Source organism: Mus musculus, chromosome 12, assembly GCF_000001635.26.
Source record: "Mus musculus strain C57BL/6J chromosome 12, GRCm38.p6 C57BL/6J".
NCBI classification, from domain to species: Eukaryota; Metazoa; Chordata; class Mammalia; order Rodentia; family Muridae; genus Mus; species Mus musculus.
Genome location: NC_000078.6, coordinates 111355922 through 111380647, shown reverse-complemented (window position 1 = coordinate 111380647; position 24726 = coordinate 111355922). Strand labels below are relative to the sequence as shown.

Genomic DNA, 24726 nt, shown 5'->3' with positions numbered 1-24726 from the left:
TTCCGAGACAGGGTTTCTCTGTATAGCCCTGGCTGTCCTGGAACTCACTCTGTAGACCAGGCTGGCCTCGAACTCAGAAATCCACTTGCCTCTGCCTCCCGAATGCTGGGATTAAAGGTGTGCGCCACCATTCATTCATTCTCTCTCTCTCTCTCTCTCTCTCTCTCTCTCTCTCTCTCTCTCTCTCTCTCTCTCTCGACAGGATTTCTCTGTATAGCTCTGGCTGTCCTGGAACTCACTCTGTAGACCAGGCTGGCCTCGAACTCAGAAATCCGCCTGCCTCTGCCTCCCAAGTGCTGGGATTAAAGGCATGCGCCACCACGCCCGGCTTCCCCAAGACCTTTTGAGCCAGGGTCTCACTCTGTAGCCCAAGCTAGCCTAGAACTCCCAGCCACCTTCTTGCCATAGTCTACTGAGTGTTGGAATTAAGGTGTGAACTATCACGGCCCATTCCATCTTGCCTGGAAGCATAAATTTGGATGTTTTTTAAACATCAGTTAGATCAAGTAAATTCTCTTGTGTCTATTAATCCTTTGTGTTTTCTTTCTGCATAGTTTATTGTCCCGAATATTTGTTCCTTTCTCTTTGGGATTATCGCCTGTTGTTCTTAGTGATTTGAAAGGATACTTTCAGGCTCAGACTGCAAGTTTCGTTCTCACACTGATTTAAAGAGAAATGGAAACTTTGTTTCCCCTAGTCAGACCTCTCTTTCTCCAACAGGGGTTGAGGCTGTTAAGTCTGAAATCCCACCATCACGGCTTCTGCTGTGAAGCAAGAGTTGGCAAACTGCAGCCCTATAAACCCCTGGCTTCTGTAAATAAAGTTGCACTGGCACAGAGCCACCCTCATTTGTTTAGACATCATCTATGCAGATGTGGAATTCTCAGGATCTGAGGGCTAATCCCTCCAGACTGCCTAGGTAGATTATCAACCTGTCCCCAACTCTGGACCAAGTCTTTGCTTGTGGCTTGAAGTGACTGTGTTGTGAACATTTTGAGGTGTTGGGATAGGCTAGCTTGGAGTAGGGTTGGCGTGTTGATCTAAAAGCTGTTTACTGTAAGGACATGGTGGGCTCTCATGGATGCCATACATAGAAGATACATAGCTAGGCTTCCTCAGGCAAGAGCCAGCACCCAAGCCTCTCACCCTTCAACTTGTTGGTCACAGACTTTCTGTTTTCTAAAATATTAGCCCTCATGCTCCAAAAGCAGGCACCAAAGTAAAAGTAGTTATGAACAGGGCAAGTGAGCAAAGGGCTTCCCGGGTGGCAACTCAAATCCTTTCCCAAACTGACTAAAATGCACAAGAGGAAATTGACTACAGAAAGCTTTCTTTCTTTCTTTCTTTCTTTCTTTCTTTCTTTCTTTCTTTCTTTCTTTCTTTCTTTCTTTCTCAGAGACAGGGTTTTCTCTGTATAGCCTTGGCTGTCCTGGAACTCACTTTGTAAACCAGGCTGGCCTCGAACTCAGAGATCCGCCTGCCTCTGCCTCCCGAGTGCTGAGATTAAAGGCATGTGCCACCACGCAAGTATACTCACTGTTTCAAGTTCAAAGGAAGCTTACAGAGTACACCTGGGTCTGATCTGTCCCAGGGGTGGACGGCGTCCTAAAAGGCAGTGCGGAAACAGATCTGGGATGAGCAGACGCACTGAAGGCAGTTGGGTTGGGCACCTCAGACTGGTACCGGGGTGCAAGGGCAAAGTCCTAATTTGGAGGGATTAAATAGTCCAGCAGCATGCAATCAGAGAAGGGACTCAGAGTTGTCCGTTGGGAGTGGCTGGAAGTGTGACAGGGCCAGCCAAAGAAGACACTCTCGTGGGCAAGCTTACGGGACAAAGAAAAAGCAAGAGGGCTGTCAAGGAAAAAAAAATGCAGTTGGCTGCTCAGACTTTAGTTTTGGGTAGGATGATTCTCTTGGGCTTTAATTTTTAAGTTTAAACAACTGGGCATCACACACATGCAGTAACTCGTGAATATACTTTATATGTGTATAGATTCCTTCACAATAATAAAGATCTGACAAGGGTTCGCTCTATCCAACCTACAATACCGGGCTATTTTGCCTGCGTCTTAAAAACTAAGTTAGATACACACACATACTGACGCGCGTGAATTTTGAGGGCAGTTTGGAGGCTTATGTGTGTGCTTCGTAACCCCAACCAAGTCATACATCATTCCCAGCAGGCAGGGACTCTTCAGTCGCTTCCTGCTGGAGTCGCCATTCGGCTTTCCACCCTGCGCTTTGCCTCAGGCTCCTCTCAGCTTCCGGCTTCCAAACCCCACCTGCCCCGCCTCTGCTGCACCACAAGCCCCCATTCTTTTGAAGCAACCTTGGGGTCCACAAAGGGCTCCTCCTCTGCGGAGGTTGGGGATGTCATAAGGGATGTTTTACATCAACCTTCTGAGCCGTCCAACTGAGTGAAAGCGGCGACTCGCCTGGAGACAACAGTCTACTCCCCACCAGGTCGACACCCTAATAATCAGTCACGGGGTAGACTCTGAACCGATGAGACAGGGCACTGCGCATCCCCAGCGGCGCGTGCCCAGTGGGGAGCGCGCGTCCAGCGGACCCCGGAGCCTCCCGGCAGGTGCCCCGCCCGCGTCTCCCGTGCGCACTGGGACCCAGAGCACTGTCGGTTCACAGCTCAGACGAGCTCAACCGAAACCCAGCAGTAATGACCCGGGGGTCGCGCCGGACAGCTGCCTCGCTAGGCCACGAGGGTCGGTCCCGAGGATCGGGAACAGAGCCGAACTATGGGACCCAGGGCGCACACAGCGCGGCTGGGCGCCCCGCCCGCGCTCCTGTGCGCGTGCGCCACCCGCAATCTCGGTTTCGCACTGGGTACCCCGCCCCACACCGTCCCTACGGCGAACCGCGAGGCCCAAAGAGCGGAGGATCGCCGCGGGCCGAGGGCGGGGCGTCGCGCTGAGGTCAGCGCGGCGGCGATCGGCCCCGCGGTGGTTGGCTGCGCCGCGCTGGCCGCGCCCTGGTTGGCTTGCAGGTCGCGGGCTGGGCGGCTGGCCGGGCTGAGGTCGGGGCTCGGGCGCCGGCCGGGTGTACGCGGTGCTGGGCTCCGCCGCGGTCCGGGTCGGTGACGGCGCGCGCGAGGGCGCGGCCAGGCGCCGAGGGCGGGGACGGCGTGCGGGCGGCGCCTAGGGGAGGAGACCGGCCCATGGACCCGCGGGGCCCGGTGCCCCAGACTCGGTGCCGCCGGGACGGAGCCCAAGATGTCGGCCTAGGCCGGGCTGCGACGACAAGGACTGTGCGGCTACTGGACGCCGGGGTGCGCGGCCGCCGGGCCGGGGAGTGCTGGCTCTGACGCCGGGGCGCACGGACGGAGAGAGGCCGGCGCGTGGGGAGCGGGCCGCGCGGCACCATGTCGGCCAAGGTGCGGCTCAAGAAGCTGGAGCAGCTGCTCCTGGACGGGCCGTGGCGCAACGATAGCGCCCTGAGCGTGGAGACGCTGCTGGACGTGCTGGTGTGCCTTTACACCGAGTGCAGCCACTCGGCGCTGCGCCGCGACAAGTATGTGGCGGAGTTCCTCGAGTGGGGTGAGTAAGGTGCCGCTCGCCCCCCTGCGCCTCTCACTGCTCGCACCCGCGCCGGGCCTCCCTGGTTCTGCGCTCCGGAGCCACATCCTCCGTTTGCACTCCCCCCACTCCCGGCCATCGCCCTGGCCGCTTCCTAGACCCACCCTCCCAGTCTGGATATCATTTCCTGCAGCGCTCCCTGGGATATCCGCCCTGCCCCCGCCCCGGACTAGCCTTTGGGGTCCAGAGTCGAGCCTGGAGCTACCCCTCCTAGCCCTAGACTCTACCGGGTGGGAGGGCAGCCTCTGTGCCTTTTGCACCTCCTCACCACCCGCCCCTGCTCGGTGGGCCTTCCGAAGGCTTCGTTCCACAGCCCAGCCCCTAGGACTCCACCCAGGTGACAGCCTGTCCACCTCCCCTTGATGTCCACGGCTTGAATATCCCTTTCTTTTAGCACGTCCGAGCAGTTTTTAACTGTTAAAGGTTTTATATAAAATACAAGAACCCTCCCCCAACACCCCCAACCCCCGACTCCCTAATTGTAACCGTGTCAGACTGGTGATATTTCGGGGTGTGTGTGACAGCTAGAACTGTCACTTAAAAACTTATACATCTGATCTTGGGTATTCGGTTCATCTAGGGATCTAATGCAGTAATCATAGATCGGATGATCTATTGTGCTTTATTAGGACGAATGCTTGATTAAGTCATTCATTGACAGTTCTCAAGACAGGCTACAGTGTAAGGTTTCAACCAACCCGGACAGTAATTTCCCCTTAAGACCCTCAGTTCCCTCACAAGGACTAAGGAGGAGGAAGTGTGATTTAGGTTCAGGTCCAGCTCTGTAAATCTTGTCCTTGGTTGCTTTCGTCATTGGGCTAAGACTGTGCAGTTTGAACCAGTCATTTCTAATCTTCCGGACAGATAAGGTTGATATTTACAGGAGGAAACAAATGTGTTCCACATGCAGGCCTCCTCCTCTAACCGAAATCTAGAGCTGTGTGTAGAACTTCATTGTCCCTCAGTTTTAGAGGGCTTCTGCCTGGTTGCTATTCCGTGAGATGTTGCTGCAGCTGCTTGAGAGCAGCTAGGGGAGGTGTGGGGGCTTTGTTGTGAGGGGCCTCTCTCTGCTCTTGGTCACACAGAGGACTGAGCCCTTCCTTGAGAGCACTGGCTCTCCGGAGACTTAGCAGTGACACGATTTCCAGTTGGATAGTGAACTGATTTCACAGAGTTGCTTTGAAAGTGAGGTCTTTAGTGCACGCTGCAATCTGAGACTTCTCAACATTGGGTTTGCCATTCTTAGCACTGGATCTTGCGATCGAGGCAGTTCCGCAGTCAGGTTCAGCTGGGTGCCCTGCGCGAGGGATAGATACGTCGCTCTGCTCTGCTTGAGGAGAGGGAGGGCAGATTTTGTAATATTTGACCTTTCCAAATCTAAACAGAAGCTGCGTGCTGTCGTGTAGACATAGTTTTAAAATTGTGTTTTGTCTCTTGGAAATTGTGATTACAAATAAATTATCCTCTTAGTTCCTACTCTAAGCTTTTAATTAAGAGCAACCCAGCTGTGATGGCACCCAGCTGTAATCCCGGCATTCGGGAGGCAGAGACAGGAGGCTAAGTATTGAAGGTTAGCCTCAGCTACATTGTGACTTTGAAGCCCAGCATGGGGTATCTAAGAGAGAGTGTCCCTGAACAACAAAAAACAAATTATAGAACAGAATGGTCTTAAATACAAGATAAAATTTTAATGAAATAGTACCACTGTTTAGACTGCCAGGCCCTCTTACATATGTCCCTGTGTGTGCTGTTGTAACCTTGAAGTGGTGTGTTACCAGTAAAGACACACGTGTAGTCACTGTGTAGGTGTTTGGTGACAAGACAAAGAATGCTCTTCTCAATAAGACCATTCTAGAGCACTAACCTAACTTCATCCCGCCTGTTTGGGAGTCTCTGAGAGCCAGTTTGTCACCACACAGGTCTTGGCAAGTCTCTAGTGACCAGCAGGCAGGTCTGTGGAACTTAGGAAGGGAAACAGCCAACTCGGCCCTGAAGAAACTGAAGGGAAATCTTTGAGAAATTTGGAAAATAAAAGTAATAAAAAGTTTCTAAGTTGAAAGGTCTTTCCCGGTTCCCTGTGGCCGCCGTGTTTGTGTTGGATGAGGCACTGCAGGGCGGTCCTCACCTTGCCTTTGGTTATGTTTATCATCTGATTGGTTTCCTCCGTGAAATTCCAGGCCGTGATTAAAAGTTGGAAATACCGTGCCTTGTATGTGTGTTTCTTAAAATGGAAATTAGAAGCTGTTTGAAGCGCAGCATATGAAACACTTTAAAGTTTCCACTGGCAAATGGTAATAAATACAGACACCCCAACGTGCTGTCTTTTCTCTTTGTCTTTTTCTCTCTATAAAAATGTGTTTTCACATACGGAGGTTTTTTTCCTAGCTCAAGTGTAATCTTTGAAAGCGTCTCTGCTTGGAACCCCAGCTGGCCCCAGTGCAGGCCTCTGTCCTGGGCATCTTCTCTTGGGGTGTTTAACCCTTTAGTGAATAGAGTTAAGCTTTTTTATCCTTTTGGTTAATTCCTTGTAGCTTTCTCCCCTCTTTCTTCTCCTCCTCCTCCTCGTCTTCCTCCTCCTCTTCCTTCTCTTCTTTCTTTTGTTTATTCAAGACAGGGTTTCCTCTGTGTAGACAAGGTTGAACTCAGAGGTCTGCCTGCCTCTGCCTCCTGAGTGCCGGGACTGAAGGTGTGTGACATTACTCCTAGCAAGCAGGTTTCTTTTCTTTCTTTAATAACATTTCTCTTCTCGTTTTTTCATGCATGAGTGTTTCCTCTGTGTGCACATACACGCACCCCATGCACTGCAGTACCCTCAGAGACCAGAAAAGGGTATCAGAAGCCCTGGGACTGGCTTTGCAGACAGGTGTGAGTTGTCCCTTGGGTACTGGGAATTGAACCTGGGTCCTCTAGAAGAGCAGCCAGTGCTCTTTATATCTGAGTCATTTCTCAAGCTGCTTTAAAAAAAAAAAATCTGTGTGTGCACAGGCATGTGTACTGTAGTGCATGTGTGGCATCTAGTGGGAGTGGGCACTCTCTGCCATGAGCGTCCTGGGCATGGTGGTCAGGCTTGGTGGCCAGCACTTTTAAGTCACTTCACCCATCGCTCTAAATGCTCTTTCTCACCACCAGTGTGACCATACGTTCTAAGACTGGATGGCACTAAGTATCTCGAAATGCCAAGTGGCTTATGATTTCTGTGGATACGTTGTTTGTGGAACATGAAAATACTTTTTTAAATTATAGATTTTGGAAACAGATCTTTAATGGACTCTAAATTAGAAGGAAGTGCTGGAGGTTGGGTGATAAAAACATGGGCTAACATAATTTCTATTTTATAAGTAGCTCCTTAACTGTGCTCACCGACACTGAGCGCAGGACATGAGATAGACAGTGGAAACAAATTAAACATTAACAGACCAGTCTGGTCCTGCTTGGTGTCCTCGTACCACTGTGAGGACTGAAAAGCGAGCCGACAACAGTGTGTGCCTTACATTTCCAAACACAGAATTGCAGTTGAAGAGTTCTCAGTCAGGGTGCCGAGGTTGGGCCACCTACTTGGAAGTTTATCTGAGAAGTGTAGTGAATTGCTCTCTGCACAGTGCTCAAGGGTAACTTAGGGAACTGAGCCTACTGAAGGGTGGCAGGCAGGTCCCCCCCGCCCCCCCCCCCAGCCTCTTGCTGGGGAGCCAGGTGCCCAGGTTGCTTGTCTAGACATCAACCTGTGAGCTGACAAGACTTAATTCCAAACACAAACATGGGCTAAGAAAATCCAGTGATTTTTGTTGTTGTTGTTGTTGTTGTTGGCAAGGATAAAGTACTTTTACATTTTTTAAAATTTTTATATATTTTGTGAATATGTATGTTGGCTACCATGTGTGGAGGTCAGATGACAGCTTCCAGGAATGAGCTCTGCCCCTCCACTGCGTGAGTTCTGGAGATCAAACTCAGGTTATCAGATTTGCTAGTGAGCAGCTCCATTACCTGCTGAAAGCATTGTACTGCCCTGAAAGTAGTTTTTGAGACTGATAACATTAATTTATTAATCAATAGATGAGACCAAATATAGGCTTTATATTTACTTGTTTGTTTATTTATTTTGGTCTTTTCGAGACAGGGTTTCTCTGTGTAGCCCTGACTGTCCTGGAACTCACTCTGTAGACCAGGCTGGCCTCGAACTCAGAAATCCACTTGCCTCTGCCTCCCAAGTGCTGGGATTAAAGGCGTGCGCCACCACGCCTGGCCTTTACTTGTTTATTTTTAAGAAATTAAAATCTGAATAAGGATTTAGCTTACTTGGTAGAGTATTTGCCTAGCATGTAAAAATTCTGAGTTCAGTTTCTAGTACTGTGTTTAAATTTGACTTGGTGGTTCCTGCCTGTGACCTAGCAATGAGGAGGTGGAGGCAGGAAGATAAGAATTCAAGGTCATCCTTGGCTACATAGGTCATCGAGGGCTACATGAGACCCTGGAGCAAAAACGGGAAAAAAAAAAAAAAAAAAACCTTTTAAAAATCAAAACAGTGCCGTGCGTTGGTGGTGCACGCCTTTAATCCCAGCACTTGGGAGGCAGAGGCAGACAGATTTCTGAGTTTGAGGCCAGCCTGGTCTACAAAGTGAGTACCAGGACAGCCAGGGCTACACAGAGAAAAACCCTGTCTCGAAAAACAAAAACAAAAAAAAAAAAAAGAAAAAAAATCAAAACAGCATAACCAAGTAGTCTTATGAATCCAGTGACAAGATACATTTGGGTTCCTTTCCACTTTGATGTTATATAATTTACTTATTTTTTTTTTATTTTTTGGTGGAAAGTGCCCCTAACTACCCTTTGAGCCATCTCACTGGCCCTGGCGAACTTTTAACTTTTATTTATTTATTTTGAGGCAGAGTTTTATGTAATCTAGACTGCCCTAGAATTCTGAGTAGCCAGAGATGACCTTGAACTTTTAATCTCTGGCCTCTGCCTCCAGTCCTGGAATCCCAGACGCAGGTCATCAGGCCAGCTGTACCTGAGGTTTTATTCTCAGATCCTAGGACAGTGTGTAGCAACAGGGCCTTAAGATTTCCTCAGCGGGTCCTTACTGAGGAAGACCAGACCGGGAAACTGAGGAACTCCGTCTTCTCAGCAGGAAGTCCCGAGTGTTTTGACGGTGTGATTGTATTTAAGACAGTTCTCGTTCTTGTTTTGGAAGAGGCTATCGCCTCAACCCCCACATAGGAATTTTTTTTTTCACAATTTTTAAAATTTAAAAATCTACCAGAAAACCTTGTATGTACAAACAGAACAGGCACCTACGAAGTAGAGGTTATTCTCTGGGTTTGGTTTTAAACAAGTCTGTGTTGACCATTAGTTTTTGGTTTGTGTCATTGGTTGGTGGGTAGGCAGCAGTTGTTTTTAGATGAACACTGTCCAAGAAGAGGTTATAAGGAACTTTGGATTTTTTTTTCTGTTCTTAGGAATGTGTTGAAAATTCAGAAATTTTGAATTATTTCATTCAAATTCTGTCCTTGGATTGGAGCCCCTTTGGCCAACTTGTGGAGCTTCACCACTCACCATTTCTAATACCGTTGAACCCGTGATTCCTATCACCCATGATCCTCTCTCCCTTAGTAAACTGGTTCTAAAATTTTCCTTTAATTCTGAGAGGCAACATCTTTCCATGTGTGTCTCTTCCACAGCCATCTTTGGTCTTCCTGGCTGCCTGTGGCTGGTTGATTTTTGGCTTTTTCTTTGGGTCTCCTTTAGCACCGGCCTAACTAAAGCTCTTGACCCCCAGATGTAAGTGGGTGCTTTCCCCGCGTTCAAACCCTTTGCAGGATCAGTTTCCAGACTACCTGCCTGCCTGCCTGCCTACCTGCCTTTCTTTCAGGGCGTCTCTGTGTAACATCCCTGGCTGCCCTGGAATTCAATTTGTAGACCAGGCTGACCTTGAACTCATAAGAGATCCACGTGCCACTGTCTCCCGCCAGGCTCACTCTGTTTTTCATTCACTGCTTTTTCCATTAGAAACTCCTGCCCGTCTTTATAATGGTGCCTTCTAAACCCGCAGCCCAGCGCTAGAGTTCAGAGTGGACCTAAAAGGGTCCAAGTAATCCTAGTTCTGGTAGTTAAATTTAACAGCATTTCTGTTAAACACGTTGGAGTGATTTTTCTGTACATTTAAATTTACCTTCATCACTGTGGCACATTTACGGTAGAGCCATGGAATTGAAACAGAACAGCAGGCCTTTGCTGCCTCTGCCTCAGGCTGTGACTTTTATCTGCCTGTAAGTCAGGCTCACTGCCTGCATGGGGAGGAACACCGAGATATAAAGCTAAGGCCGCATTCACTGTCACCTTAAATTGGCGTGTCATGGTCCAGGGCTAGTAGGACAACAGCTTCTTAGAAGTGGCCAGGAGGCTAAAGAGATGAGATGGCTGGTTTTCTAGAAGACCTGGGTTTTATTCCCAGCCATCCACATGGTGGCCTGTAATAACCACCTGTAAATTCCAGCTCCCCAGCAGACCTGACGCCCTCTTCTGGCCCCTGAGGGTACCACCACATGTGTAGGACACAGATACTCATTAAAACTGTCGGATCTGGGGCCCCTCTCAGCTGCAGCCCTTCCTGTCTTGGGTAGTAGGGTGGCGATATCACTGTGAGAAGCCTTGCATGCCAGCTGCTCTGTTATTAGCAGTTTCTGGCTCCTCCCCTCTTGCACAACACACTTGTCATGGCCTCTTCTGACTCCTCCCTTTGGTACCACCTGCCTGTCAGGGTAGCCTCAGCATCCTCCACCGCCAGCCCAGGAGACAGCCTTTGTCTTCTGTCTCTTTTTCCAAATACTGCTACATAATTTGGCTTGCGTTGATAATTCAGTGTCGCCATTCTTTCCAATAGGTGAAGATTATCACAGCTAACCCAGAAAGAGTTCAGTTGGACATCTTTTCTAAGCCTTGTGTGTCGGGCTTACGTGATTGGAGTACATTGTTTGCCTTTAGCTTGAGTCTCAGTGGACAGACCTGAATTTCACACTAGGTTGTTACTTACTTCATTTGTGTTTTTACTTAATTGAAACAAGATCCCATCCACTGTGCGGCCCTGGCTATCTCTGAGCTGGCTGTGGAACCCAGGCTGACCTTGAACTCACAGAACTCCTCCTGCCTCTGCATCCAGAGTGCTGGAACTAAAGGCATGCACCACCAGGCCTGGCTTTGTAAGAGGTTTTTTTTTTGTTTTTTTTTTTTTTGTTTTTTAAACACAGAACACCACCAGTATAGTCACATGCCTCATGGAGTCTACCATTCCTGTGTCTTCTAGAGCCTTCCATGTTTCCTGCTTCATTTGAGGTTGTTTCTTCAGGTTTCTGCTATCCATCGATTTCTTTGAACTTCTAATGGGCTTTCTCTCTCTTAGGAAGGAGGTGGGGGAAGATTTGCGATTGGCCTGGGACTTGAAACAGCTGCCCAAGGCTGGCCTCATCCTTCTGCCTTCTCCTGAGCTCTCCTGCCCCCAGTGCACCACACACCTGGCTTTAGTGAGGATTGCTTTTGTTTCTCTCCTTCATTCATTCTCCCTGGATTTTGTGTGTCTTTTCCCTTTAAGGGAGTGGGAGTTTTGTTTTGTTTTGTTTTAAGTAGCTTCCTGAGAGAGAGAGAGAAAGAGAAAGAGAGAGAGAGAGAGAGAGAGAGAGAGTTCATCAGAGGTAAATGTTTGAAATTTGATCTGCTTAAAAATGTTTTCCCCCTCCCAGCTGGGATGACAGTGTGGCTGGACGTGGGCTGAAAGGCTGGAAAGGACTTCCCTGAGCTGTGTGAAGTATCCCTCCTGCCTCTGCTCCCCGAGCGCTTCTGTTGCTGGTCCACTGAGGCTCTGCGGCCTTGGTGTGACCCTTTGGATCTGGAGGCTCTGGGATGTGCAGGTTGTGAAGTGTTGTCTGGTGGGCACCTTGGATCCTTCGCCTCTGAGGGACTGTGGCTCTCTGACTCTCTGTTCCTGGGTTCTCCATTATGTGCATCTGAGCGAAGACGTTCAGTTGCGTCTCCTAGTCCTTTGCAGCCTGTTTCCGTGGTGCCCACTCCTGGCTAGGTGTTCATGTTCTTTAGTATTTCTTTGATAGCATCTTGTTTTTGTTTTATGATGGCAAGCTTTTAAATGTGTTTCTGTGTTTTAGTTGACTTATGCACATACTTACACTCAGACCTTTTCTCCTTTCACTCTGGTTTCTTTCTCTCTGTGTGGTATATGTACATGTGTGTCTGTGGGCATGCCTGTGTAGAGGACACAGGTAGACACTGGCTATCTTCTCCTGTTGTTCTCTACCTTATCTTTTGAGACTGCCTCTTTACCGAACCTGAAACTCACAGACTGCTAGGCTAGCTGGCCAGTGAGCTCTGGGGACGCACCTGTATCTGTTCCCCCAGCACTGGGTTACAGACACCAGGGCAGCTTTTACATGGAGGCTGTGATCTGAGTAGGTCCTCTGGCTTGCACAGGGCGCTCCTTACGCACTGAACCCCTCCCCCCACCTTCTCTCCTCCTTCCTGCCTCCCGTCCTAAGACAGGTCTTTCTGTGTTGCGGGGTTGTCCACGGACTGGGGTCTTTGGAAGCTCTGTTTCCACATCTGGGGCTTTGGACTGTCTTCTGACTTTCTTTCTGACTGTGTTTCTGATTGGAACTCTGTATCACCATCACACTGGAACCTTTTATCTCACTTTCAAGAAATAGGATGTGGCAGGGGTGGGGGCTACAGAGACGCCCAATATAGAGAGAACTTCCTATGTTTCCAGGGGGCTCCAGTTTGGCTTCCAGCATCTAAAGGGTGGCCCGCAAGTGCCTGTAACTTCGGCTCCAAAGGATCTCCTGTTCTTTTCTGGCCTATTTGGACACCTGTGGCTTATACTTACACAATCACATATAAATAAAATTTTTCTTTCTTTTTTTTTTTTTTTCTTTCAAAGACAGGGTTTCTCTGTATAGTGACCCTGGCTGTCCTCGAACTCACTTTGTAGACCAAGCTGGCCTCAAACTTACAGCGATCCTCTTGCCTCTGCCTCCCAAGTGCTGGGATTGAAGGCATGGGCTACCATGCTAGCCCAATAAAAATCTTAGAAAGGAAGGAAGGGAAGAAGGAAGGAAAGGAAAGAAAGACAAGAAAGACGTGGCCCCATAAGTGTGATTGGCAATCCAGAACTGGTAATTTGGTATCGTAGTTTTTTCTCTTGGTCTTGAAAGTTTCCCCAAGGAGAAATTTCCAGTCTCCGTGTGGTGGCAGAGTGGGCATGGCTGCAGTAGCTGGGAAGGTGTGGTGATGTGGAGGTGAGCTAGGGTCAGCTGAGGAACAGCTGGCTTCACACAGTCTCCTGCCCGGCCTGTCTCCTGCCTCTGCCCCTCAGCTCTGCTGTGGTACTGCCCTTCCTTCACCCGCTCTCACCTGCCTCTCCCCTCCGGTGCACACACAGGTTTCAGGTCTGCAGCCCTTATACGTTAGAGGCCACTTGTCTGGTTGCTTTCCCCACCACAGAGCTGCGTGGTCATTGCCAGGCCGCTGTTGTGTCTCATTTTTCATTCCAGGTATCTATTTTGTCAGGGCTCGGGATTGAACACGGGGCTTTATGCAGACTATACTAACTCTGCACCATTGAGCTGTATCCGCAACTCCACAAAGTATTAGGAAGGACCTGGGATGTACCAGCCTTGAGTTGCTGAACAAAACACAACTCCTGCGGCTCAGTTGGTCTTTGAGACGGATTGGGGTGGAGACCTCAGTGTGTAGGTGAAGGGCATGCTGTGTTCTGTGGCCCTGCACACGTGGCTGCCGAGGCCTGGGTTTACCTTTCCTTTGATCTGGATACATTTGCTGTTTCAGTTTCTATGTTTCGGTTTTCTTGAAAGGGATCCAAGTTAAGGAGGGAGCAGAGGTAGGGAGTCCAGCCTACTCTACAGACAGAAATCAGCTGAGAGGGATAGAGGAGAGGGTAAGCCTGAGAGGGGTTCCCCACAGTGCCCGCCTCCTCCAGGGCGTGGCCAGGAAGACCAGAAGGGGCTCAGTGCTGCTATTTGTGGCACAGCAGTTGTATGTGAACTGTCTTGAAATGACACGGAGCTGAGTTTGTTTAGTTCCTGAGCTTCTGGTATGGAGGAAGAAGTCACTTGGAAGTAAACGAGGGAAAGTTCTCACTGCACAAAACCTTGAGTTTTCACTCGGGTTTCACAGAAGTGAACTGAGAAGGTCAGTGGGCCCCCTTCCCCACAGCCACCATGCTTGCAAGGCTGTGGCTCTGTGGCACATCACCCTTGACAGAACAAATGTGAAATGAAGGAACTGAGCCCCGCCGTTCTGTGTAAGGAATTGGAGTCTGCATGCTGAATATTTTTTAACACATACCATATTTTTAATTCCCAATGCCATTTTTAAAAAAAATTTATGTATGTGAGTACAGCCTGGTTGTGTACAGATGGTTGTGAGCCTTCATGTGGTTGTTGGGAATTGAATTTTTAGGATCTCTGTTTGCTCCGGTCAACTCTGCTCACTCAGTCGCTGCTCGCTCCAACCCAAAGCTTTATTTATTATTATACATAAGTGCACTGTAGCTGACTTCAGACACACCAGAAGAGGGCGTCAGACCTCATTACAGGTGGTTGTGAACCACCATGTGGTTGCTGGGATTTGAACTCAGGACCTTTGGAAGAGCAGTCAGTGCTCTTACCTGCTGAGCCATCTCGCTAGCCCTCCCAATGCCATTTTATAGTGATTGCTACTGAGAAAGATGCTAATTTTATAAGTGATTGATAAATAGCAGTCCTTAAAGTAATTTTGCTGTATCTGTTCTGGTAAGACAGAGTCTCACTGTTCATCCTTTGCAAGGTTAGAAGTCATCATATAGACCAGGCTGGGCTCTGACTCAGAGATCCACCTGCCTCTGCCTCCCAGGGCACGCCCACCACACCCTCCTTGAAGCAATTCTGCAGCTCATTCACACATGGATGTTTTTAACCCAAAATATTTGAAATCAAATCATTGAATTTGTTTAAGTATATTAACAAGACAGCCTTTTGATGTACAGTTAAAATTAATCTTGGGGCTGGAGAGATGGCTCAGTTCTTTTGACTGCTCTTCCAGTTTACCACATGGTGGCTCACAGCCATCTGTAAAGGGATCCGATGTCCTCTTCTGGTGTGCACTGAAGACAGAGCACTCATACATAAAATACATGAATACATAAATCCTTTTAAAGTTAATCTGGGCAGTGTTGAGGAAACATGATGGTACTCCTGCTCCACCCCACAAGGGGCTTACTCTGTGTCTCTGCTGATCTTGCACTCGTGGTGAACCTCCTGCCTCAGCTTGCCTCGCTTGTTTCTCACTGGCGTGTCTTCAGGGTTCTGCCAAGGCTGTGCCGTGTGCGTCTCTGTTCACTCCTGTTTGTCACTGAGCACTGCTCTATCTGTCATACAGCAGGTTTATAGTTTGTTTATCCATTCATCAGTTGGTGCACATTTGGGCTTCCACTGGCTGTTAGGAATAATAAGATATCTGTGTACAATTCTTGTGTGGACGGACACGTGTTTTTCATTCCTCTCCGGGTTAGAGATGGCAGAGGTGGCAGCTCTGTGTCTGTGTTTTGAGGAACTACAGATTGTCCTCCACGGCAGAGGCCACGGCGTCTCCTGCCTGCTCTGCCTGCTGCTCGTCCCTGTGGGCAGAGTCCTCACTGTTGATGGCCTTGCTGCTTCTTAGTGGCTTGTGTTTAACACCTTTTCCTGTCTGTTGGCTATTTGTCTTTTTTAAAAAAAATATTCAAGTTCTATTTAAAATTGTATCAGTTTTGTTTTCAGTGTTGAGTTTGGAGTTGTTTATAGGATACAAGTCTCATAATAAACACACAGTTTGCTCCCAGTCTCTGGAGCTTCAGCTTCCGTTCTTCATGTTGTCCGTTGAAGCACAAGAGCAATTTTGATGAAGTCCAACTTAATTTTCTTTAGTTGCTTTTAGTTTCACAGCTAAGGAGTCATTGCCAAGTCCAAGGTCACAGAGTTTCACATCATTTCTCCTTTGTGTCTCCTCTGCCGTCTCCTGCCTCCCGCCTTCCGCCTTCTGCTTTCTCCTTTCTCCCCTTCCTTTTCTTTGTTGCTTAGTTTGTTTTTAGACATGGTCTTCTTATGTCGTTCCAGCTGTCTGTGAACCCACAGTTCTCCTGCGCCAGCCCTATTTTGTTTTTTGAGACAGGATCTCTATACATAGTCCTGGGTGGTGGGAAACTCACTCTGTAGACTAGGCTGGTCCTCAACTCACAGAAATCCACCTGCTTCTGCATCTCAAGTGCTGGAATTAAAGGCACACACCACCACTGCCGGCTGACTGTCACATTTCTTAAGTCGCAGCACCTGGGAGGCAGAGGCAAAGAGGAGCTTTGTGAGTTTGAGGCCAGCTTGGAGTATAGAATGAGTTCCAGGACAGCCAGAGCTATATAAAGAGACCCTGAAACAACAACTAGAAGGTTAACAGAAATAGATTTTATATATACATATATATATGACTGCTTTGCCTGCGTGTTTTGTGTACTGTGTACGTACATGCAGTGCCCATGCAGTGCCCATCGAGGCCAGAAGAGGGCATTGAATCCCCTTGGGTCTGGAGCTGCAGACAGTTGTGAGCTGTTGCATGGGTGCTGGGAATTGAAGGTCCTTTAAAGAGTAGTTTGTGCCTTAAACCACCAAGCCATCTCTCCAACCTCTGGTGCTTAGAATTTTTAATCTGCAAAGCTGAGGCAGCAGTCCTGCAAACTCTGGGCCAGCCTGTTCTATGTAGTGAGACCTCTGTTCAGAAACAAAGCAAAGCAAAACAATACCCCCGCCAACCCTTGGAGAGACCCCCCCTCCCCCCGCACCCTCCCAAGTGCTGAGAAGGAGATTTGCCTCTGCAGTTTGGGTCCAGTTTCTTTCTCTGTGGAATAATTGTGCTGGAGACCAAGAACACTGAGGTAGAGGAGCCGCAGTAGCTCTGCTTGTGTTCGTGGTGGCCTCGGGAGCATCCAATCCTCACCAGAGAGCATGCTGTTAGCCACGGGCTTTCCCTGGACGTCCTGTCGGGCTTTGAACTCTTCTGACTCTAGTTTGTAGAGCAAGTCTATGTGATCAGAGTCATTGGGTCTGCTCCGTGCCTTTTCTGTTCGTATTGAGGTCGCCCTGCAGCCTTCCTCCCCCAGGAGCTTACATTGTACGCCCTGCATTAGAAGCAGAGCCAGCCTGGCTTCTGTGGGGTAAGTCTCACTAGGTGTGGTCCTCACTTTTTGTGTCAGTGGAATTAGTTTGTTGGTACTGTTTTATTGAGGATTTCTGTGTTTGCATTCATAAGAGGTAATGGGTCTAGTTTCCACATTGCATGCTTGGTTTTGTTTGGGGTATTTTGGTCTCAAGCAATAAGAGGCATTCCTTCTTGCCTGCTTGCTTTCTGACTTTCTTTTCTCTCTCTCTCTCTCTCTTTCTTTTTTCTTTCTTTCTTTCTTTCTTGAATTGGAAGAATTGGTATTAACAATCTTTGTGTGTTTATATGCTCGAGCTCAAGTCCCCTGTGAGAGCAGCACGTGTTCATGACCACTGAGCCATCTTTCTGGTGCCTGTTTTATCGTGTATGTGTGTATGTGTGTGTTGGAGGGTTTTTTTCTTTCTCTTTTCTTTTCGTTTCTCTTCTTTCTTTCTTTCTTTCTTTCTTTCTTTCTTTCTTTCTTTCTTTCTTTCTTTCGGACGGGTAGGGGACAAGACAGGATCTCACTATATAGTTCGGACTTGTTCTTGAACTTGGAGACATCTGCCTCTGCCACCCGAGTGCTGGGATCCTGAGTCCCCACATCCTGCTGTCTCTCTTTTTTTAAAGCTGATTTTGATGAATAATTTTCTCTTAGAAACATCATGTTTTCTTAATTTCTGGTTTATGATCATGAATTATCTAAAGTTTATTTAATCTTTATGTCTTTTATTTTAATTTGAGTTGGAGGTCTTCATCAGTTTCTGACCTTTACGTGTGTGACTATGGTGAAGTCTTTCTTCCTCTCTTTCTCTTTGGTGGTTCGGGAATGGGGATGTTGGGGCAGTAGAAACCTTTATGTAGGTTTAAAAAATTGAAAAACCAGTGAATAACTTTTCTGACAGCTGCCATGACCAAAGCATTAGCCATGTAAAGCCCAAGACTCATGGCTGCATGCAGCAAGGGGACAGGCAGGTAGACTTCCTTGGGCAGGTGCGTGCGTACGTGGGTGCGAGTGTACGTAGGTGCGTGTGTGCGAGCAAGCGAGCGACCTGGCTTTCTTCACTGCTGTTGAGTCGCTCTCGGCACTGCTGCTCTCGTGTGGTCCCTTTTTCTTGGATTCTGGTTTTGATATCTTGTTAGAGTCGTGATATGTGTGTGTCTATATAAACAGTGTGTGCATACATTGCACACACTGTGCACCTAGAACTAACACGAGATCCTGCTTGGTGGCCATGTGGTTGCCGAGGTGGGTGGTAGAGTTTCATAAACGCTCTTTCCGAGGGTAATGATTAGAATTTCGGAGCTGTCTTCTCTGATGTCTGGTTTCCTCTAGACTTGACTCTTTGCTGACACCAGAACGTGAAAGTTGACAGTCCTTGGCTGCACATTTTGCAGTGGATTGGGTAGAAGACTTACTTGTAGTATAGGCCCCTTGGTGCCACTCTTACGTACTGGAACCCGGCTGATTAGTTTCTTCTGCAGTAGCGTCTCAATACCGGCTGCTTGTAATGTGAGTTACAACTCACATGCTGTGGATTAGAGTCTGCTTCATCTCCACCCCCTTTCCTTACACTTTCAGTTGTGAGCCTGGCCTTTCACGGCCGAGCAGTCTCTCCAGCCCTGCATTCCTCTTTTCTTGACAGTTATTTTTTTTTTTTCCTACTGCAGTAGTTCTTGTTGATGGCATGAAACTTTACTTAGAGGATTGTATTTACAGTCTTAGAAACATCCTCAATAAAATGGACTTTGAGTGTTTTTTTAAAATAAAAGTTGGTGTGGAAATTCTCGTGGTTGTTTCTTATTTCCTGAGGAATTCTGCAGCACTGGGTTTGAAAGGAAATCTTCATGTTGAACAGTAGGGGAGCCTGCGCAGACCTTGAAATCAGGTCCAGAGTGCGGCGGGGCTGGTAGTGACCAAGTTTGGGAAGTGTAGTTTATGCTGAATACTGAAACCATCCGTCCAGTTAGCATTGCAGGATTTGCACAGAAGTTTTACCAGCTCATAAAACTTTTACGGCCCAGAAGGAACTCCAGCAATAAACAAATGAATTCATAGCCACTCAGCTGGGCTTGGAGCTCGCTGTCTTGACAGGCTTCCATTGGAGACGCTGCCCCACTTACTACAGGGCTGGTGGCCATGGAGCCCATGTCCTAGCCTGGAGACCGTGTCTGTGGATGGACGCTTCAGCAGTGTGTGTTGCATCCCCAGAACCCAGTTTTGGCAGCTGCTTCCCTTCACTGTCTTCCCTGTACACCATGCAGTCTGATCTGACCTTCCCAGGCACCTTGTCTGCTTTACTCCAAGCTCTCCCTCCATGTGATGGGCAATTTGAAGAGAAAGGGGTATGGCTCTGCGCTCTCCAGCCCCTTACCTTCCGTGTGCTAGCCAGGGGTTCACCCAAGAGCTACAGGGCAGCTTCCTGGGAAACTCCCGTCTCATGGAACCATAGACACGGGTTATGGGGATGTGTGGCAAGCCTTGCTTCTTCCTGTCTCCAGTTTGGTCCCTCCTTCCACTGGGAGAGATGGTAGACTGTTAAGAGGCTGTGACTGCCTGCTTTGCCAGGGGCCACTGCCAGGGTCTCCAGCCTGCTCTAAGGGAGCAGAGAGGATAGAAATGTGTGGTACCCTCCTTGCATTCCTCTTTCCCCAAGCACTGGAGGCCCTTCGTGCGGTGTGTCAGTGTCGCAGATGGACTTGTGGCATGCTTTACACACTGCTCAGGATCCGACTGCTGGCCCTCCGGAGACCCTCCAGCACTGAAGGTAGCGAGGGCGCCGTTTGTTTGGGAGGATCTCATTCATGCATCCCAGGCTGGCACGGACTCCTCATCTTCCCGCCTCAGCCACCACGCCCAGCAGGACTTGGCTTTTAAATATGGTCTTGAGCTTTGCGGTTTTAATTGAACTTAGGAACACAAGTTGGTACTTGCCCGTCTCTGTGAGCAGCGGCGCTATGTCCAGCGGCCTCAGGTGCATTTCCTTGTTTATAGCTCTTCCAGTTGCTGGATCTTCCAGACTCTTGCTTGCCGATAAGTCCAGATGGTAGGGCTGGGCCTGGAGCCACTGCCCACCAAGAGCCCGGAGCGGTGTGTGTGTGTGTGTGTGTGTGTAGACGTTCCCAGAGCGAGCTCCTTTACAGATAGGGATTTTCTTTTTCCATGTATGTGCTGACTACTTTTGTATTGCTTCTGAGAACTTACTCTGATCCTTCACACGGTTTTCAACTGGGCTGCGGTATCTTGCCTTTCAATCAGCCATGAAAGTTTTCCCACATTCTAAATAGACACAAATTCCTTATCAGATATATGACTTACAAGTGTGGGTTTTTTTTTTTGTTGTTTTTTGTTTTTGTTTTGACACTTCCTTCTTATTTCCTTCCCTCCTTCCCTTTTCAGTTGGGTGTTTGTCACCCCCCACCTTCCCAGTCCCAATCCTCCAACCATGAGGTGTGTGTGGTGTTGGTATGCTAGTACCCAGCCTGGGCTCACCAGCCTCAGCCTCAGGGTATCTGGGACTGCAAGGCCGCCACTGCCTCCTGCCTCGGCTTTCTCCACCACCTCCTCTTCCTTTTTTGAAGCAGTCTGTGTAGCCCTGGCAGGCCTCAGATTTGTGATCCCTCACCTCAGCTTCTCAAACTCTGGCATCATAAATGTGTGTCACGTTGTGTGTGTCACGTTGTATATGTCCCGTTGTATATGTCACATTGTATATGTGTGTGCCATTTTGGATTCATTCTCCAGCACGGGGAAAACTAAACTCAAATACCATCGTTGGCTCCTGGCTGAACAGTTTAAACACGTTTTTATTGTTATAGTTCAGACATACAGTTATTAATTATTTTGTTTGTTTGGGTTTTGTTTTTTAGCCTTTTGAGGTAGGGGTTTCCCTAAGTAGTCCTGGCTGGCCTGGAACTTGATATGTAGACCAGGCTGGCCTTGAGCCTCTGCCTGCCTCTGTCTCCTGCTGGTTAGGGCATGTGTTACCATGCCTGGCATGTTGCTAGTTTTGATGAAATCTAATTTGTCTGTTTTTGCTTATGTTCTTGGTTTTATATCTAAAATTGTCACCTAACACAAGGTTATGAAGATTGGTGCCAGTGTTCTATGTGTGTCTTAATTTTAACTCTCGGGGGAGGCCTGCACCTCCCCTACTTACTGAGCTCACGGTGACACAGTGTCTGCCTTGGGGCTTCGTATGGAATCTGTGGTCTGTGCCTAGCGTCAGGTTGGATATGCGTGCGTGTGTAGGTCACCTTTGTCTCCGTACACCTTGTCTTTAGAGACGTGGGCTATTGTTGACCTTGATGCTCTGCCAAACTGCCTGTTCACAAGTCCTGGGCATCCTCCTGCCTCTGTTTCCAAGCTCTGGAGTTAAGAGGTGTGTACCACCATGCCAGTTTTGGTTGGTGGTGGTGTTTTGTTTTTGAACATGAGTTCTGGGATTCTAAACTTAAGTGTAAGTGTTCAAGGCTTGGGCAGCAAGGACTTTACCAACTAAGCCATTCCCAAGTCTAGAACATGCTTAGCTCTCTCTCTCTCTCTCTCTCTCTCTCTCTCTCTCTCTCTCTCGTATATTCAGCGTTTATTTATGTGTGTGTGTGGAAGAGAGGACAAGTCATTCAGACTCAGGTCATCAGCCTTGGTGGCTCCTGCTTTACCAAACTATTGAACCAACGTGCTAGTGAGTGCCTTTGCACCCTCCCTCCCTCCCTCCCTCCCTCCCTCCCTCCCTCCCTCCCTCCCTCCCTCCCTCCGACAGTTTGTAGCTAGCTCCCCTTGGCATTGACATTGAATCCATGGGGACTCCCTGCCTCAATCACTCCTGCACCCTCAGCTGCTTGAGCTACCATGCCCAGCCTGTGCCTGGTTTCTTTAGCTTCCACAGTTGCCCTGAGATACTCAAGTCTGTTTCTAGCAATAATCCTGCCCCTGCCCCTAGACGTACTAGTATCTATTACATGGATAGAACAGATTGCCCATTCACCGGACAGTGAATGTTTGGGGTATTTTTAGATTTCAATAATTACACATAAAGTTGCCGTGAACGTTTTTGATAGACACATCCTTCGTTTCTCTTGGAGTCACGTAGTCCAGAATTCAATTTTGGGGCTTCCTGTGCAGCTCTAAGATGGTGACAACCAGATGTGCGTGGAAGATGGCGAGATGAAGTTCAGCCTCCTTCCCCTTAGACGGCAAGGGCAGGCCCCACTCAGGGCCAGCTCAGAGCTGCACTCCTCAGCACAGAGCTGCTGCTCCGGCAACAGTGCAGGTGCCACAACTACCATCTACTGAATGATTGTGTTAAAAAGTAACAAAACATAGGAGCTGATTTCCCAAAGTTTTTAAAATAGAAGCTCTTTAGTGTTACAGGAAATACACAAGAGGAGCCCTGGGGATTGGTGATAAGTGGTAGTAGATAGAGATACTAAATGTTACCACTGCCTCAACCTCAGGTGCCTCAGTCTGCTTAGATCCTGCCCATCCTGCAGGTTTGCAGTGTGGTCACCTTGACGCTTCCTTCAGAAAACAAAAGCTGCTGTCAGCCAAGGAGATTGCTCCTCGCCTAACAACTAGGAAAGAATAAGCAGCTTTAAATTACTGAGTCCTGCCTTTCATGTCTTCCGATAGGAAGGACTGTGGTTCTGAAAGGATGTTTGCAGGTGTGTGGAATTCTAGAGAGCATCCATGTGGGTGGAGAGCATCCATGTGGGTGGAGGGCTCCGAGCTTGGCCGGATCAGAGGCAGCTTGGCCACAGAAGGACCAGCTTCCGCATGGGCTTGCATGCCCAAAGTTGCTCAGATTTTCCCAGATCACTGAAACTTAGCGCCCACATTTGACTTTTAATTGGTTGATGCCAAACACTCAGTTTCTGCTTCCGGTTCCAGTTTTAGCAAGTGCATGTTGTCCTAAGCCTGTGACCGCCATCACTGTAAATCCGTTAGTGAGTCTCAGGGGTTGGAGGCAGAAGACGTCACTTGTATTCTCTCAGAGATCCCCAGGAGCCAGCGTTGAATCTTTTTTCTTTTCTTGTCCACCATTCAGCAGAAAATTCATGACCAGAGGCCCTGGGAGGAAGAAGCGCAGACAGCTCCTTCCTCAGTGTTACATCCATTCCGGTGCGGGAGCATCTCTGCCTGCTTGGAGTAGCTCGGCCCTGAGCTGGGAAGGAGGGAGGAATTGGGTTTGGATTTCTCATCCTGCACCAGCACAGTAGTTAAGCTCATTTCCCATGTTGCTGCCCTGGAGACAGGCGTCGTCCTAGGTTCTGTCGGCGTGCTGGGTCCTGTCCCTTTGATCTGGGGAACCCCTCTGTAATGATGCTTTTTGTCTGTAAAGTAATTGCATAGAATTGAAGGGGAGGGGAATGGGTCGGTCACCACAATTTCAGAAACTCAGTTCACAAATAAGATTGGAATTAGAAAGCTGTGTCTGCTCCAGCCATTCTGCCCTGCTGAGCTATCAACAAACTGCACCCTATCATAAAGATCCAAAATGACTCCATTCAGCATGCCGTGAAATCTGTGACTGCCGGAATGTGTGTGTGTGTGTGTGTGTGTGTGTGTGTGTATAGTCAGGGTCTGGCCTTTAAAACTGTGTATGTTATACACCCATCTCTATGCTAACCTGGGCAACATCACATATGAAATCCCAAGGGCTTTTCTCAGTAAGTTAATTTTGGATTGGAAGCCTTTATTTCTCAGATTAGATGATGCAAAGCCAGGGGCCCTTGTTCTTCTGTCCCTGTTAGAAGACACTGTTTCAGTAAAAGGTGACCTGCAGACAGCAAGGTCTCAGAGTGGAGGCCACACAAGACCCCTCGTTCTCGCCCTTTTAACTTCGCTCTCAGGGTGAGTGATGATTCCAGACATTGAGGGAAAATCCCTTGGAGTTGTTGCATTTGAAGAGTGGTAACTGAGAAGGGATAGGGGTCCTAGAGACAGATGACAGAAAGTCCTGGGAAGTTAGATAGTGGAGAAAGAACAAGAAGCCATGGCTGCTTCACTGAGGGAGAAATGTCTTGACGGTCCTTCCTCCATGGTTGGATTCTTCTGTTTTAAATACTGAAGTAAAAGAAGCAGACAAGTGGCTGAACTCAAGACCTTCTTAATGAATTAAATTTTGGAATGAGTTTCTGTCACCGTGTAACAGAAACAAGACTCTCTCCTCATGTCTTGGCTGTCAAACCAAGCAGGAAGGCGGCTGTGGGGAAAGTCAGAAGGTAACAAAATGTTCTTGTGACAAGGATGTGACACCACCTAAGCTTTCACCTATGTTCGTCCTGTGAAAGGCCAGACTGCATCGCTGGCCTGTCCTCTGACATCACCTCCTAGTGCCTGGGACAGGTGGCCCCCAGGGATCCACACATTTAGGCCTTGGATTTGGCCCTGGCCTGGGGCCAAGAAGATCTGCTATTTCCTGTCTGAGCTGTGATCACAGCCCTGAGTTGTCTTACCCGTCAGGTGGGGATGCTGCCATGCACATAGCTGGTGGTTGGGGGCGGGCAGCAAAGCGTGCTGTGCACGGATTTCCATCGCACAGAGGCTGTGCGCATTGCTGGTTCCTCTCCATCCTCAGCTTACATCTTACCTGTCTGTCTAAAACAGGGTCAAACAAAATGAGAATCTGCTTGCTACAGTAAAAAAAAGGACATTAAAAAAAAGACCTTTGGCCTATTTTTCCCCAGAGCAGCAGGACAGCAGACTTTATTGTACCTGGTACCTCTTCCTTGGCTTGGGGCTCCTGGGAGGCTCCAATGGTGGCCATCCGGATGACACTGAGGGCAGAGCAAGGGACAGCTTAGTGCAGAAAGCACTTCGTTTATGTGCAAGCGTGAAGACCTGAGTTCTCAGAACCTGTGTAAGAGCAGGGTGTGGTGACGCACACCCATAACCCCAGAGCTGCTGGCG

The 24726-nt window shown here is 48.5% G+C and overlaps 1 protein-coding gene across 3 annotated transcripts in view; it reads left to right on the top strand.

The window, feature by feature from the left end:
• Window positions 1-1334: 1334 nt before the first annotated feature.
• Window positions 1335-24726, top strand: part of Cdc42bpb (CDC42 binding protein kinase beta) — an 86342-nt gene continuing 62950 nt past the window's right edge. For 2 of the 3 annotated variants that reach the window (XR_001780447.2, XM_006515763.3), the window contains exon 1: window positions 1335-3551. Coding sequence is in view for 2 of the 3 variants with exons in the window: in XM_006515763.3 (XP_006515826.1) it covers window positions 3377-3551 (175 nt within the window). In the remaining variant the exon portion in view is untranslated. The remainder of the gene's footprint in view (window positions 3552-24726) is intronic. The other variant, NM_183016.2, reaches the window with a different exon arrangement.